This window comes from Falco cherrug, chromosome 10 (genome assembly GCF_023634085.1).
Source record: "Falco cherrug isolate bFalChe1 chromosome 10, bFalChe1.pri, whole genome shotgun sequence".
Classification (NCBI taxonomy): domain Eukaryota; kingdom Metazoa; phylum Chordata; class Aves; order Falconiformes; family Falconidae; genus Falco; species Falco cherrug.
In genome coordinates, this window is record NC_073706.1 from 38,056,214 (window position 1) to 38,074,011 (window position 17,798).

General features: G+C 45.3%; 1 protein-coding gene across 1 annotated transcript; it reads right to left on the reverse strand.

Annotated features, from left to right (window-relative positions):
- Positions 1–4,229: 4,229 nt before the first annotated feature.
- LOC102056956 (L-lactate dehydrogenase A chain) lies at positions 4,230–10,301 on the reverse strand. Its single transcript, XM_055722715.1, has 8 exons — positions 10,153–10,301; positions 8,789–8,923; positions 7,891–8,008; positions 7,035–7,208; positions 6,439–6,612; positions 5,683–5,800; positions 5,129–5,252; positions 4,230–5,019 (listed from the first exon to the last, which is right to left on the reverse strand). Exons 2-8 carry the CDS (start codon positions 8,912–8,914, stop codon positions 4,855–4,857), a joined length of 999 nt encoding a protein of 332 aa, XP_055578690.1. The 5' UTR covers positions 8,915–8,923; positions 10,153–10,301; the 3' UTR covers positions 4,230–4,854.
- Between the last annotated feature and the right edge of the window lie 7,497 nt (positions 10,302–17,798).

Here is a 17,798-nt window from a genome sequence, read left to right on the forward strand (position 1 = left end):
AAGCCCCTATTTACATCTCTGAGCCCGGACACAAACCGCAGCTGTATGCTCCACCAGGCTCCGGGCAGAAATCGTTCATGTAGTTACATAGCTATGTATCTCTACAAGTATGCAGACACCTATTAAACACTAGATAACCATGTTTATCTTTCCTAGTCTCCTTCGCAATACCCAGCTGTTCTCTCATCTCTTGTTAGGTCAAATATTCTCCAGCTTCCTCTCCTATCTCTCTCTTCAGACATTCTCTGTCCTCCTCTTTTTTGCTTGTTAATTGCGACGAGGCAAAGGGTGTGTGTAGCTGGGTGACCATGACCTGATTTATGTTACAATCAACTAAACACTGAATACAGGAAAAAAAAAAAGAAAAAGGCATGGGAGACATAAGGCAAACATCACTAAGGTGGTTAAAGATAATTATAATAAATCCTGTAATACTTTTGAGTCATGGCCCAAAGTTTCCCAGCCGTGAGAAGAGACCAAAGGCCTCCAGCCCCTGGCTCTGTTGCAGATCTTTGTTTTAAGGCTTTTGAGTTTTGTATACTTTTGTAAATTAATTCACAGTGGTCACTCAGATTCACGTAACACATCCTATCAAATTCTTCACACTTGTGTCCCTGTGCTAATAATAAAAATCAATAGCAACTCGGTTCTGTAGCAACATATGATGGACAGAATCAACATCTGTTAATAAGCCAGAAAAAAAAGAACAGTATTTGTAGTATTACTTTGTGTAGCAAGCTAGCAGCCTAATTTACTAAGCAAGTTAAGAGCGTGTACTATTCTTACAGAAGAGATTAGAGAAGCAAAAATGTGTTATGCTGCATTCCAGAACTCAGCCTGAGAATTACAGTCCGCTGTGAGTTCTGCGTTACAATCATTTGACACATGTTGGGGTTGCGATTGTGAAAGTTGCCCGTTTACAATTTTCATTGGCATTATCACAGCTAGTTGTTTTAAAAGCAACCCTTGAGCTTCCTGATGTTCGACTTGTTGCAAAATATTCTGAAGCCAATCAATCAAGTTAGTATTACAGTTAGTGACTCTCTAGGACCCTGCAAGACTCCCGCATCCTGACTGCCTTAATAGCCGTCTCATTCATTTGCAAACAGCTGTCCCTGGGATACCTTGCCTGAGTCACAGAATCGGCACAGTTAATTGCTCCAGCCAACTGCTCATAGTTAACAGCAATTCCCCGATTAAGGTTTTCAGTCAAGGCCACTACACATAGCTCACAAAAATCAAATAACCACATCATATACTGTATCAGTTAGTACCATACAAAGCAGTAACTTCCAATCATGCAGTGTGAGTGTATAAGGCTCTGCCATCACTTCAAGAAGGGACACAGCAAATGTATGATGAATCCTCCCTTCCCGCACTGCTTTGCTTAACCCTTTAACAGCCTCGTATTGCACAGGCTGCCACTCTGCAGGTTGATTTGTCTGACAAAATACTGAACATGCCCTAGCGACTCCCAAAACCCATCACTGAAGTGTTTCCCACTTGCATTCCTGCCACCAATCCCTCAGACTCCCTTTCACCCTCCCCAAAAATCCAATCAATGCATCAGGAGAGACAAGGGGGTGGGGGAAAGGTCTAGCTCCTTTTCTAGATCTATAGGACCTGGATCAAAATGTTTCTCAGGGTCAATAAAATCATTGTCCGAGTTGTCCTGTTCCCGTGCTTGGTCCTGTGTTGTGAGGGTCGCTGCAGTCAGTGACAGAAGCTTTGGGGGCAGAGGAGGTGTGGACGGAATCGCCATCGCTGACGGTGTCTTGAGAAGAGTCGCGCTGTCGGTGGAATTTACAGCTTCCTCTGGTTTAGCACCGTTAGTAGAATTAGTCCACACTTGGCAAAGAGGAGTCAGAATTTGCCACCAAGATGTTAAATGCATTCCCGACACGGTGTTCCCCTCCGCGGCAGCATCATACAATTGGCTGCTGTCTGTACACACTTTCATTCTTTCAAAGTCTCTAAAGTTTCTTGGCTGCTCACCTGTCTCGATGCATACAGGCGTTATCCTCGGGGTTTAGGTTGTCCGCCTGGTCCAGACAGCAAGACGATCGTTCGGCCAAGCCGTCTCCTCCGGAACGCAGCCCTCTTCCACGAGCTGTCTTTTTTTACCGACCAGTTCCGTCCTTATTCTTCCAAGGCTTCGGAACACCACCATAGGGGTCACCATTTGAGGAGACTGAGGCACGGACTCCCGGATCTGACTAGAAGACCTTCATGAGTCCATATACGTCTCATTCTGGGGATGAAGCCTGATTCCCCGTTATGGATTTCCCACAGCTCACCTCTCACCTCCGGAGGGATTTATGGCCAGCCGGCTCCTGCTTCCTTTCAGCAGATCATTCGAAGTTATGTGGGATTCGCTGCATGTCGCTCAGATAGGCGATTCGAGAGCCCTTCACGTTAGATCCTTAAACACATCACGTCGGGGTCACCAATTTGCGGTGAATGAAGAGACGGGACGCAGCTTGATGCAAGCAAATGTCAGTTTATTGTACAGAAGCACGAGGTTATATACACTTTCAGAAGCTGCGCGTTTTAAACAGATTGGTTCTTGAAGCTAAGCCTTGCATCCTAGGCAATCCCTGATTGGTGGTTAACTGCCAGCAATTAACAGCAAGGTGTTGCCTTTCCTTGGCGCCATCCTTGGCGCCATCCTTCTCACACTCCCCTGTGCTCTGTAAACATGCCCCATCATGTTAATTGTTGTCTAGACAAGCTCGAGTACATTCCCCTGAGCTGTTTGCCACGCATGGTCCTAGTTTCCAGCCCGCTCCTGCACTATTGGATCTGAAGAAGCTGGAGTTCATGTTAAAAAGCTGGGTGAGACCTCGTGCAGTAAGAATTGTAAGTCCTGTGGATCTTCTGAAAGCTTTGAAAATTACTTCATACCATCTTCCTATCATCTGCATAAAACATGACTATTCATAGTCACTGTTGCTCTGTGCTCTCATTCCAGGTGCTATCTTGGTAATGTGGATATAAGAGAAAGCAGTACAGTACAGTAGCTACAGCTTTTCCTTTGTTACTGAAATTGCTTCACAAGCACTTTCAGCTTATTCAAAAATACTATATGCAGTCCGTATTAGAAATCTACCCTGGACTTAATCAGGCACTCTGTTTCCATTCTTAAGTTACATGCTGTGTCCTAGTGTTACAAAAAGCTAAGAATAATGCCTTTCTATCTTCATTGCAATGAAGTATATTGTTTTAAATTATTAATGACAATTGAGGTGATTAATTCTTTAACTTATTATGGCCTTTGAAGAGTGTGGTGTGTTGACCTTGGCCGGATGTTGGGTGCCCACCAAGCTTCTCCATCACATACCTCCTCTGCAGAAGGGAGTGTGGGGTGTGTGTGTACGGCAGACAGGGAATAAGATTTAAAAACCCCAAACTTGCGGGTCAAGGTAAAGGCAGTTTAATGAAAGCAATAGCAACAGTTGCACTTGTGTGAAAAGCAAAGGAAAACCAAAGATGTTATTCTCTACTTCCCCTCTGGAGGCAATGGTTGGCCACTTCCTAGGAAGCATAGCTTCAGTGTGGGTAGTGGTTGCTCTGGAAGACAAATGTCATAAATAATAAATGCCCTCCCTTCTCCTTTCTCTTAGCTTTTATATCTGAGCAAATGTCATGTGGTATGCCTAGGACAGCTGACCCAAACTGACCATATCCCCTCCCAGGATCTTGCCCAGCCTACTGGTGAGGTGGGGAGAAGGTTGGAGAGACAGTCTTGATGCTGTCTGAGCACTGCTCAGCAGCAGCTGAAGGCTGGTGTGTTATCACTGCCTTTCTAGCTACTAAGACAAAAGCACAGCACTGTTGAGGGCTGCTACGGGGCTCAGCCAGACCCAATACAAGGCATAATGTTGTTGTTGGTTTCTATGCATGGCTATTCCAGAGGAGACGCTTTTTTGTGCTTGGCAGCAAGTTTACTTTTTATGGATGTCAAGTACTTGATGTAGAGGTTCTTCTGACATGCATTTGTGTGTACAGGTAAGGAAGATCTTCCTTTGTTGCATTGTCTCTCCACTCTCCAAACATGTTGATAAAGCTTGTTTCTTTGCATTAAGATGGGAATCAAGTTTTAAGTTCCAAGTATTTAAATACTTCCATTATTGTTTTTCATTCCTACCTGTTGTTTGATTTAGATAGGTACAAGTGGAGCTGCATTTTGGAGACAAAGCCCTACAACTTAAAACAAGGGAGACAGAAACAACAGTTCATGGTTTATTTGGTGTTGGAGCTGGTACTACAGTTGGACAGTCACTGTCTTCTGCAGAAACCTTAACATTTTTTAAACATGCTTAGGAGACAAACTTACAACTAGGCTGATATAGTACACAAAAATAAGGTTCTCTAAAAAAAAAAAAAATACACAAAAAATTTAGAGCAGTGTTAGGAAAATAGATTTGGACCTACCCATAGTGAAATACTTACATCAGGTGGCAGAGAAAGTTGACAATCCTTTAACTGCGAGATAATACTTTGGTTTGACATTGTGTAATAGTTACTTATTGTTCTGAACCAACATTAAACAAGATAAGGAAAAGGCAAAGGGTTTTCTAGGCAGTGCTGCTTTGAGTGTTGGATTTCTGTTACACTACTGCACTGTACAAGACTGACTAGGTTATCTAGCTCTGGCAAAGAACAGGCGTGTCTGAACAGGGAAAACCCTACCGTAGTTTCCTAATGGTGTCTTGAAGAACATCACTTGTTCAGATTCAAGCTTTTTGTGTGTTCTAGTTAAGATACATATGTTGAAAGACTTAACCTGGAAAGTGCAATGTTAAGACAAACCACTAAACCCATTAAACTGCAGAGTGAACTGGTTGGGCAGATTTAAAACTGTAATTCCTTCTGGATTCCCCAGAGTGTATCTGCACTCTTCCTTAATTTGTCTTCTTCCTCAGGTTTAAGGATCATCTTCACTACATCAGTGATGCCACTATTGCCCAGTACACAAGGAACACTTAGAAAGACATCATCTTTTATTCCATGCAGGCCCTGAAAAGTAGGTAAGGATAGTTAGGCTAGAATTTGTGTATGTCTGTGTATTTTATAGAATATCCTGTCAGGAAAAACTCAACTGAGTTAGCAAAAAGGGGCTGCTCACCTTAACAATTGTAGAGATCGGGTGCACTCTTCTTAAATTCTTCATAATAGTTTCAGCTAGGTCTGCCACAGAAAGGCCAATAGCCCATGATGTGTACCCCTTCAGTTTGATGACCTCATAGGCACTACAAAGACAAAGTCACTCATTAAAAAACAAGTATCATCAACTGAAATATTTGAAGTTTGTAAGAAGGGCTTTTGGAGGTGCCTTACTGTGGAGACATCAGAAGCTTGACTGATTTGCTGACAGGACTGAAATGAACTCAGCAGTGAAGAATTGTATTTGCAGTTTACGCTACTGCCTGTAGTTATACTGGGAAGTTGGAAGTTAAAGCACTTCCCTAATTCAAAGTTCACTAACGGTGAAAAATTAACTCTGCCAAATCTACATTACTCTTTAAAGTATTATTTCAAGTCCTGTTATGTCTGCATCTTGATAATTAGTTTTGGGCTACTATGGTATTTATGAAACCAGATACAGACACTGCAGTTCAGAGATACTATAGCTCTTCATAATTTGTTATTGTATTGAAAAAAAAAAAAATCAGTATTTACCTGTCCACCACCTGCTTATGGACCTCCTTCCAGTGCTCCTTGTCTGCATCAGTTCCCAAGTCTGGATGAAGAGCCTTCAGGGAGACGCCAGCAACATTTACTCCGCTCCAGACAGGTACTGAGATTTGCACATAGATTAATTATCTCACAAGGAAACTTAAGTACTTTGCAAAGTTTTCTCAGAGAAAGAATTGATTCCAAATGAGTCCTGAGTGTCAAGAAGCAGTGCTGCTGGAAGGTAACTGCAGCAGTTCCTGCTGTCAGGAAGCAGCTCTAGTGCTGCTAGAGTACAGGTTAGAGAAAACTGCTCTTTCTCCTGTTCTCTAGACTTGCCCTCTGCACTTCAATTCCTATATGGAGTTCTTGGAGTAATTAAGAGATGCCAGTGAAGACAACTGAGTGACTATCAGTAGGTCTAGTGCAGGTCTTTGGGAGTCCTTTGCAGAGAATGTTACCCTTTTGCTTTTTCAGTTGTGAGGTGTGTGTGGGGTTTTTTTTTTTTTTAGAGTTATGGGAACAACTTAGCCTAGAAATTTTTAGCCTCCTCAGGTTACAGTAATGACCTTTTCAAAGCAGAGTAACTCAGGTCAAATGTAGATCATCTAGGGTTACTCTGTGCAGCAAAACCTTAAAGCAGGACTTGCATTCTTGGGTGCTGCAGTGCAAAGGTTTTTGAGCAACATTTTGCTGTAGCTTTTGGAGATACTTGCAAACAAAGTTTCAGGAAAAAGTTCTGTGTAGCAGCCAGGCACTTACCACTGGAATCTCCATGCTCTCCAACAATCCATCCATGGCAGCTCAGAGGATGGATGCCCAGTCTTTCTCCCATGAGGTGGCGGAAACGGGCAGAGTCCAGATTGCAGCCACTACCAATAACACGGTGTTTAGGAAAGCCACTGATCTTCCACGCCACGTAGGTCAAAATATCCACTGTAAGTAGAACAGGGAGGATAACAAGTGCCACTCATGAGCGGTTTGATAACTAGGATGGTATCTTCTGTTCATCTGTAAGGGTTTTATTTGCATGCTAGTTATGTAGAATAGAACACCAATGCCTATCACCACACCTCTTTAGAACATAGTGACTGTTCTAAAGGTGGAATTGAGAGGCTGTTTATGCTACACATGCACTTAGGACACAGTCAGGGGTACTGCTATGCGGAAGATCACTTAAAAGGCAACTGAAGACCCATGTTGAAGGGAACTTTATTTCTCAGAGGACCAGCTTGCTGAGTGCTGATAGGGAAGATAACACTTCTTGCCTGTGCTTGGTTATACTAGTAAACTAATGCCACATTACTGAAGAAAACACTACTCTAAGCCAAACCCTTTTAAGGCAACACAAGACAAACCTGGGTTTGAAACAATAAGCAGCTTGCAATCAGGACTGTATTTAACAACATTAGGAATGATGAATTTGAAGATATTGACGTTGCGCTGGACCAAGTTCAGGCGGCTTTCTCCTTCTTGCTGACGGGCACCAGCAGTGACAATGACCAGCTTGGAGTGTGCAGTCACACTGTAATCTGCAGACAAAAGGTTGTGTCAGACATGACCTCTTTCTACACACAGTTCAGAAGTTCTCAGTTCCTTTTAGTATTGGTGAGGGTGCAAAAATTGTCCTGGTGGTTGTTACCCTAGTCTTTGTTTCTACAGAAAGTTAAGTTTTCTTTTAAGACTGTGCCTTGTTGCCACAAGTGGCAACCTTAAGGGCATGTCAAAATCTTAACATGCCAAACATGGGCAGTGATATTCCACACGTTTCAGGCACAGGTGGGTATAGGGGTAGCTGCCAGGATAGCATCCAGTGCAGTTAACTAAAGGTATGAGATGGCTAGCATTTGCCCAGGTCAGGTTGCCACTAAACTTAAAGCTATCAGACATGTATAGCCAAGAAGTAAACAGTAATGCATTCAGGGGCTGACTGACTGTGAAATAAAAGTACTTCAGAAATTAATCTTTCTGAATGGACTGGTGAACTACTTGGGTTCTTATGACTGAACTGGAGGGTTCCTACTTGGACTGGGCTTAACAAGGTATACGAAACAATGTCAGCTGAGTAATATTTCTGTAGGAACAGAAATTAAGCAAGCTTTCCTCTTAATAATTATGATGCCAGGCTAAGCACTAGACTCATATGACCAGATTGAGATCCAAACTGGCTATCACCATTCAGAAATAATGAGCACATTAGAGCAGACTACTTGCCTTTGCCAGAGATGATTTTTGGTGTTCTAAGGAAAAGGCTCCCATGCTGGAGATCTAGCATCTCTCCTCTGAGCTTGTCCTCCACAACATCAACAAGGGCAAGTTCATCAGCCAAGTCCTACAAGAGACCAAGATTAAATAGTGAGTTTATTGCCCCTTTGAGCAAAGTATCCTATTTGTAAACTGTGAAATTACAATTATTTTAAAAGCAGTGATCTACTTAAGCAATTTTGCTTATCTGTAACACTTGTTCCCCGAAAGTACTTGGATCAGTTTCCTGGGATGTCACTTTGAATGATTTGTACTTTTCATGTTCTACATTCTGTGTGGAATAGTTGTAAAATTCAGCAGGGCAATGATAAAGAATAATTTAATAGCTGTTCATAAACAACCTATTTTCTAGTTAACACCAGGCTTGCTTTTTGTTAACCACAGCATTTTCAATATAACAATGCAATGCAGAGGACAAGTCATTCAGAGTGCTCAGGAGTGTTTTTTTCTAGTCCGCACTGCAAAGAACTTTTCCACTGCACAATCTGCTTCAGACAAAATGAACCCTCAGTTCTTAATCTTTTTGTATGTTTAGGAGTGTTAGAGGACTCCCAGTTAGAAGGGAGTCTGAAAGTCCTTCAAAGGTAAATGCAGCTGTTAAGTCAAGATGATATATAAAACATGTTCTGTCAATACCAGAGTAAACTTCTTTTACAAGAACTACAGCTTTTTGTTCTCTTGTCAATAGCTTGAAGATTGCTGCTTCACTTCAGGCCCAAACAACAGAAGGTACAACCAGAAGTTCATCTCGTGTGCTAGCCCAGTCAGTCTCATAAGGGGGATTACTATTTGTCCCTTCTTTAGGCCTCAGGTAGTCACAACTGTGCTGCTTCCTCCCAAGTCTCACCTTCATCAGGATGCTGATAGCACAGGCCATTCCAACTGCACCCACACCAACCACACTGATCTTATTGTGGGCATGACTCTGCTCCTGTTTGTGGACATTGTGGATGAGCTGATCCTTGAGAGACATGGTGCACTTCTGAAAGGAAAGCAGCAGATTATTCCTTCAAGCTTTGGAGCTTTTACTGACACCATAATGTTTGTGTCAAGCAAGACAGACTTTATTTGAGGATGTTAAAGTTCACATGCCTAAAAAATCTGGCAGTATGTGCCTGTATGCAACAAAATGGCTGAAAAAACCTGAAGTATTGATAACAACACACTGCTTAAGCTCGCCATAGCTTTCCCTCAAATACAGCCTGAGAACCACTGAAGACATAGCTGGGTGGCACTCCAGCGTTGGTACGTTGTTCTAAATGGCTGTCAGTATTACATTTCGGTACAGGGAGCCATTTTAGTACTTCTAAGCACAGCATGGTCTAACAATCTCCATTCTACTGCCCTGGAAAACTACTACTCTGTGCCCTGAGAGCCTTTCCAGAGCTGAAGTTACGGAATGCTTCAGCAAGCCCTTCTTAAGCACGGCGCTATCCTCGAAGTCAACTCCGTGGGTTTATTTTAAAGTGAGACTGCACAGTTTCGAATTAAGATGTCTAGAGCCTGGCATTCCCATTTCTCTCCCCGCCACAGTTTCAGTCGCCAGCTGCACGGCAGCCCGGCAGCGCGGGCTCTGCCGGAGCGGCACGGCGGCGGCAGCCCTGCCCACACCCGCGGGGCGCTGCCGGCGGCGCCGTCCGGGCCCTGGCGCAGCCCCGCCCAGCCCGGGAGCCCGCGGCTGGGGCCGCCTCGCAGGCGCTGCGCGCGCAGACGTCGCTGCACAGGCGGGGGCGGGCGGGGCCCTCTGCGCTCTCGCTCCGGGGGCGCTGCAGCGGCCGCCCCCCTGCCCCGGGCGCTGGGCTCGGCGTGCGGCCCTCGCCCTGGCACCCTCGGCCGCACCCAGTCCCCAGACGCGCCGGGGAGGGAGCGCTACCGCCCCGAGAGCTGCGGGCCGGGGCTGCTCCAGCGAGCCCCGGGCCCCCCGCAGAGCCCCGCGGTCGCGGGCTACTGCCGTCCCCGGGGGGCAGCAGCTCGAGGGAGGGGCGGGCGGCCGAGCAGGGCGGGGCGCCGCCACCCCCCCACCGGGCCGCACACCGGGGCCGTAGCCGGCCGCTCCCCGGCGAAAGGGACTCGGTCGAGCAGGCGGCGCCGAGCGAACCGCAGTCCGAGCAGCTCCACGTCGGGGGGCCGCCGCCTATCCCGCCCCGCAGCAGCCAGCCCCCCGCACCCCATCCCCCCCCACACCCGTCCCGCGGAGGCGATCGCACCTACCGAGTATCCTCAGCTACGTGCTGTGGCAGCAGGGCGGGGAGGTGCCGGCCGCCGTCTTAAGTAGGGGCCGGGCGGCTGACGTGGGGCGGGCGGGCCGCGGCAGTGGAGACGTGCCCGTTGGCACGTCGGGTCGGAGAGGAGGCGGGGGGGGGGGGGGCGCGGCGCGCGCGCGTTGTACCGGCGCGGCGGGGGGTGAGGGGCGGGGGTCAGTAGTGCTTGGTCCGGTGGCGGCGGCTTTGGGACGCGCGGCCCGCAACGGGCGGCCCTATGCGGGAAGCTGAGGCGGGCGAGGAGCGGCTCAGCCCCGCCGGCGCCCCGCAGCCCCCCTGGGGGCCCTCGGGCGGGCCCGCCTCAAGCCCGAGACGGCCTGGCCGGGCTGCGGCTCCGCGCTGCGCCGGCGGGAAGGTTCCCCTCATGGCGGTACTGCGCGGGCGGGTGCCGGCGGTGTGAGGCGTTCGGTGCCGAGGGCGAGGAGGACGCGCAGCGCGCGCGCAGCCGGCGGGCGGCGCCCTCGGGGACAAGGGCAGCGGAGCTCAGGCCGTTCTGGTCCCCGTTCGCCGGCCGCGCCGCTCGGTGCCCGCTCCGCGGAGCCGGGCCAGCCCCGCCGCCGGCCCCAGCCGCTCCGGTGTATGGCCGTAGCTCCGGGTGGAGCCTGTTGTCGACTGGCTAGAAACCTGCTTCTGATTTCCATCTAAATCTGCACATGTTCGGGGTTTTTATACAGACATTATCCTCTGGCGTTTACTTCCCCTTTCCGTCTGTGTGTGTACCCAACTGCCATTCATTTGCTGTTTTAACTACATAAGCTAAGCCTTTTCATAAGCTAAGTCTAGCAGGCTGGGGGGTGTGCTCTGGTCATTGGAATGGCCTTTCCACGGGCTCGCGGTTACCACGCTTTTCTTTTAGAGAGGCTGCTGTGTGGAGTGTCTCAGACAGCCTTCTTGGTGGCACCTGGAACAGGAACACTCATGTTTTCCTGTCCTTCCTGGATATGTGGTGACTGGAGTCGCCCTGTCTTTTCACAGTCACACCACACCATCAGCCAGCTCTATTCACCCTGTGCTTGGTTAGTAAACCTAAAGTCCTTCCCCTTTTCGCTTATATCCTGCTAGGATACTAACAAAGAGCAAACCCCTACACATTTTTATTGTTTCCTAGATGCCCGAAGTTTCAATTTTATACTGTGCTACAAGGTTGTCCTTTACCAAAACTACTTTCGGTAAACCCGTGCTACCTTTTATCTCTTTCTCCATTGAATTTCATGTTTGTAGTTAAACTTTTCTTTGCAAGTTTTCCTGAAGAACTGCACAGATGTGAGAAGCACAGGCCCAAACGGCTTCCACCATGGCTCGCTTCTGGAATCCTTGCTGTTCTCTGGTCCTGTGGTAATGCCTCCAAGTCAGTAAATGTACTTAAAATCCCTGCACCTGGATTTGTGGTTTACTGTGCATTGGGATTATGGGATGGAGAATGTCTGGTTCCTGTAGCTGGAGTACAGCAGACTCTGAGTTTTGCTCACCAGCTGGCTGTGTTCATTTATTATCTTGTGCCCGTTTCTCCCTTCTACCCCTCTTCTTAGGCTTTCTGGCTTTATGCCATGGATTAATGTGTTCATCCTTAATGAAAATAAGAGAAGCGTTAATTTGATCTTGTGTGAGTAGCTGTTACCTTTATTTTCCCATTCTTGCCTTACAGTGATACTTTTTTCACCACTCCCCATCCCCCACCCCCCCCTTTTTTTTTTAATTTCTTGTAGCTACGGTAGCTTTGTGATGTCTTAGTTTCCTTTTGGGTTTCTAAGTCTAGCTGATTTTTGGCAGTATCTGTCCAGGGCTTCTAGGACATGCTTGACTTCCTTTCTGAGGTGCTTATCTTGCGATGGCAGAAGTCCTTCCTTACTAATTAATGCCTTTGTCTTCCTCAACCCGTAACGACCTTTCCATCTCTTTTTTTTGTCTGGGATGTCTTTTCCCTCTTCTAAAGTCACTTTATATAGTTTACCTCTTAGTCACTATAGTTAGCCAATTTACAAAGGAGATTGCATGGAGGTCCTCATCTCCCCACGACCTCACTGTGCGTGCAAGTATAAAACATGGCCTTCGGCCATGCTAGAGCAGAGCAGATGGTGTGAAGATGGGTATATCTCAACACACCTAAGGCTTGCACTCATCTAACAAACTGTGCTTTACAACTGAAGGAATTTTCTGCTGCTGTTCAAGGCATGCTAGTGCCTTGTCACAGACCATCCTAGTGACAATTCCCTTTCGCTGTGATGATCTGACAGGAACAGTAGCCTAAAGCCTCATCATTTCTTTTGCAGTCCATTGGCAAAACAAAAGAAACAAAAAACACAGGTGAGAAAACATCTAAAAAATACTTGAAATGTGGAGATCTGTGTGAAATAAGCTAGAAAAATAAAACTATTTGGTTCTTATCATACAGGCTAACACTTTTATCAGAGGAAACTAAATATAATGACATATCAGTTGCAAAACTAGGTGTGCTTTGTTCCTTGCTGCTGCTTGAGTAATGAATGATGCTTGTGAGATGTGCAGAGGAGACTGGTAGCTAAGGAAGGGAAAGTGTGGGTAGGTGTTGAGTAGACAATGCTGCATGAATGCAGAATAAAAGGAAACCATATAACAATAGTTCTGTTGTTCTGTGTTATGCTGGGTTTGCTGAGCATCTTGTTTTATCAGAAGTCTCAAAAATGGATTAGGGAGTTCTGCATCCCAGGAATCTGTATTTACAGTGGCTTTATATAAATGGACTAAACCAGAGTTTGGGTTCCAGACATCTGGCAGGACAGAAAATGAACATTTGACAGGATCGAAAATGAAGAAAAAATATTTTCTGCTTATAAAAATGTTTACTTCTGAAGAGTTTAAATGTGAGATAAGAGGCTTCTAAGACAAGACTGGCTGGATAGATCAATGAGCATTTTAAAAATATGTAGCTAATGTCGAGCAAATGGTATTTTACTACTGCCACAGTGAGACAAAGGCTCCTTGGAGAAGAATGTTGGTATTACAAGGTTGCTCTTATCCTGTGGCTCAGGCAGAGTAAAATTGAACATTGTTTTTAGGGTGTAAGTTTCAATAAAATCTTCCCTTGCTTGTGGTTGTGTTCCCTGTTACTGAAAACAGAACCAAGACAAATTGTTGTTTATAACATAAAGCGTCAGGTTGTCCTTAGCTGTCTGTTGTCTGAAAGTTGTTGAATGTGGAAACATTTATATTTTTATTCTAGGAGTTACAAGTGGAGCCTTTCCACTGGCCTCAGGAGGCATTTGATCAGGCTTTGGTTGACAACAGAAAGAAACATTGCCACGTTCTTTTTGAACAATGTGCTTGTCTTTAAACTATGAAATACTGATGAAACCTTTATTCCAAAAATTAAGTCCCAAGACAGTTACACAAGGTGAGCTCAATGTGTGCATCTCGCTATTTTCAATGGAACACAAATTACTAGTAGATTTCTCTCCATTTTGCTAATATGCCACAGGTTTTACACGGTGATGCTTAACTTCTACACTTGTCATTTGCTCAGGTCCTGACTTATGACAGATTAAGTTAAATCTGATGCTGCTGCTGAGGTGAGTAATGACACCAAACCATGACCGGCACATATCTGTTGTATGAGCTACAGCTCAGCCAGGAGGTTAGCTATAACCCAAAGCCAGTGTTGATGCTGACCAACCCTGGAAAGGTCAATGCTACCTGAGATGTGAAGTATGACTTGCCCCTAAAAATTGTGTTATTCTCAGCATGATCCATCCTGCTTTTGCTGTGATGTTGTCAAGGGCTTTGCTTTCATATGATGTCAGTGTGTGAGAGAAGGACCTGGCACTAGACATAGCCACATTATGTTCCAGTCCTCTCTTTCTCTTTGATTTATACTGAGGCCTGAACAACTTCCTAAACAGCTTTAATGGCTTCATTTCTTTTTGTAAAATGGGAAGGGTCTTTCTGATGATTGTACTGTAGGGATTAGTTAATTTTGAAATGCTTCAGCTTCATAAAGCAAAATGAAGATTATGGAGGTTCTTTACCTAAACTAGACAGGCTTGGACCCCAAAATGGAACTTGGCACCTGGTAATGCTCTGCTAAATTGACGACGTCAGAAAAGTTGCCAGAGCCAGAATTATTCCAATTTCAAAATACTTAACAGGGTAAGATGCAGGAATTTTGTTCATACTCTACAAAAATCCATATTTTGTGTTCTTCAAATCTGGACAGTATAGCCACATCAAACAGTTTGAATTGATCTCCTAAGAAAACTAAAAGCTAAAAGATGAGTTTTGCCTCGGCTTGCATCAGCAGGTATCTTTGCACATAACTGACTAGCCATGGTCCATACACTTCTAGGTCCCTCTCCTTGGCTGCTTCCATGCATGCATGTTATGGTAAGGACGCTGGGATTATAAAGATCCTGTGCTTTTGCTGCCTTACACCCTCTTTTTCTTTGCACTGTCATTGTGGGGAAGGGGAGGGGCTAGCTTATGCAATTCTCATGTCCAGGTATTTATAAGTGTGTGTTTCTACAACCTATTTTAAAATGCACACCAGGGGAATGTATATATAGAGACCAGTTAAATAGTGTTCAAGTTCTGAAGATCCCAGGCTTCCACAATGCCTTTTTGTCAGAGGTATGTTTTTGATTGCAAACTGTTTTCTAGCTGACATGTTTCAGTATGCAGAACTTCCAAGTTACACTGATTTTTCTTTCCCCCTTAAAAGGTTGGTTATGTTTGCAAGTACAACAGCAAGAGATTATGCATTCAGTATAAAGCTATAAAAAACTATTTCTTGCAGTGATTTTGTCAATGCAAAGCTAAAGAAAACTGTATTTCTTGCAGAAGCTTCCCCAGTCATCACTCTAGGTAGCTGGACTAAGCAGAATGTATGATTTTGTCTTGCTTCTCTAAGGAAATTAATTTACTCATGGAAACATGAGTCACTGTGCAGGATTCTGTAAGCCAAACCCATTCCCTTGATGCAAGCCTGAATACTTACTTACTTAGGAACTGCAGGAAATGGGATGCTTGGATAAATCACATGGTCAGAGAGAGATGGAAAAGCACACCCGTGGGCAGGGGCCACTGTTCAGTCTTCGCCTAACAAAGTCACAAAAATATCTCAGCCAGTTCAGCACCTTCCTTCTGTTGACTTTCAGGAGGCGTGCAATAGGTAATGCAGCCTTGCTGCTGCCCTCTGAACTGGCATGGGCAGAACTGTTACTGTTACCTAACGTGTTTTTGAGTGCCTGGCAGGTTGCAGTAGGTGGAGACTTTCTATAAATTACTCTAAGGAGCTGGAGTGATATGAGAGGAGGGGTGTGGGCTGCTGCTTTTGCCACTTGCCAATGCAAGAGGGCAGGCAGGTTCAGCAGCAAAAGGTCAGAGGCATGTCCCTGCACTCCATCTGGAGCAGAGACCCCCTTGCTCTTATTTTAATATTCATATTAATTCTGCAGCTGTCAGTTTTGGTTTTCTCCAGGATCCTTCCTCAGCACATCACATGCCAACAAGTTGGTTAGCTCAGGTTAAAGAGCTAGAGTCCTGCAAAGACGTTTTTACTGATTTAGTTGGGACACAGTACATTTAACAACAGAGTCTTGCCTCCCCTGTGGAGGGAGATAATTTTCCAGCATTTCAGACCTTACATATCCGGTTGACCCTCTGCATGTGCAAAACAGTAGCACGTTATGTATTCTTTCCCATCCAAAAATCACTGTGGCCAAACTTCTGTTTTTGTGAATCAGAATTCCAGGTTGTGTTGCTGGAAGCTCAGCATCTTGTGGTTGAGAAGTTGCTGGGCCATACCACCACTGTAGAAAGCTGAGAGTACATCTCAACATTACAGATGCACAGACTTGGTGGAGGAACTTCACGTCCTGCCTGCTCTACAGAACCACAAGAAAGATGTGAATTCATGCCTTTATCTCTTTCATCCATTTAAGAGATGAGAGCATCACAGCTGAAGCTCTGCAAAAGGAAGGTCTCACTTGGGCAGCATGAAGTTACAGAGTCAAGGAAGTCCTAGACATTGGAAATAGTTTAGTCTGTGTTTTCATGAAGGATCCACCTCAGCATGCAGGATACTTCTCTTCCAAGCTTTCACTGACGACATCAGCACTATAAAGTGTAACTTTTACAGCCTCTGAGATTTTCTGGCTTGCGACGTATGGGTTAGTTTCTGCAGCTCTTTGTGGTTCCTGGTGAATAAAAACCAAGCCAGTTCACTGCCTGGAGTGGAGTGGGAAAGCCAGAGCTCAAGAGATAATCACATTCTGGTTTTGCAGTCTCCATTTAGAGCCTGGGTGCCAACACAAGTGTGAGCTTTTGACTCGGCTTTGTTATGCAGCTGTAAGTGAAATCATCAACATACTTCAAGCAGGTACCAAGTTGAACATCTGTATTGGGAGCACAGCTTCACAGCGCAGGCATGATACATACACATACCACAGTTCTCCTCAGCAAAGAGCTCACTAAAGAGGCAGAACAAGACAGGGAAGTGAAATTGGAAGCAGAGTAAGGCAGAGTGATTGCCAAATATGATGCTTTTCTTGGTGTGCTGTGTTTTTCAAGAACATTACACAAACATTGCACTGACCCTTAGCTCTATCAATTCACTTTTCTTAGTTACACTCAAATTTTAAACAGAAAATGAATGGTTGCTGCTTGCCTACGGACTGCCAATGAAGCATTTTCATGGTGCTATGCTAAGTGTGGAGTTTCTGGTTTGTGGACCCTCTGCTCCTGTATTTGGATGAAATTGCACAAATGTTAGCAAGCATTTGCAGGCAGGGCTTTGTTGTCTTACAAACTATGGTGAGTCTTGTTTAAGGAGGCGGATGCTACCACTGAGAACAAACACCTAACTTTTAGCTCCTATGGAGGGAATCGTGATACTTGCAGAATCTCTTTATTCTCCAACTTGGGCCTTGTAATTAAAGGAACAGCACACCTCTGTTCTGGGTGGTAAATGCAAAGCATGCCATTTCTCACTTGCTATCTTCAATCTTGTGTTGTCTTTCTCGTAATTGTATCCTGATTCAGTTGTACCCCTAGACCCTATATGGTTCTGGCCTTAAGAGGCAGTATCTCAGTGCAGGCACCCTTTTGAAAGATGCCAATAGGATGAAAATGTGAGGTGCTGGGAGATAGTCTTATGGATTCTCTGTGTGTGTGTGTGTGTGCATGTCTGCACAAGAGCTGGATTTCTGGATGCTGGGTCTCCTGGATGCTTCACTCCCAATATATTCTCCATATCCTTTTCTAGTTGTACATAATTTCTGCTTTATACGTTCTATAGTCTATGTAGGATTCATTGTGCATTTGTGGAAGACTTTGCTATTTAATGCTGTGATGTCAGAAGGGAAAAGATACCAGCATGCTTTATCTTTTGCTCACTTGTGTGCGGGTGGATGGTTTTTGGAGTGGCAAACAGGGATGCGCAGTCCCCGTGGTTTGTGTTAACTCCTTGCCACGTGACAAGCCTTTGGACTGGCTGCTGGGGCAGTGGGGCTCACCTATCACTCTTGGACTCTGGACTGGAATGCTTGCAGACAGGGCAGTGCCAGTTTGGTGGAAGAATGTCAGTATTAAAATTTGTGAGACACAGAATGGACAGAGCCCAGGTGT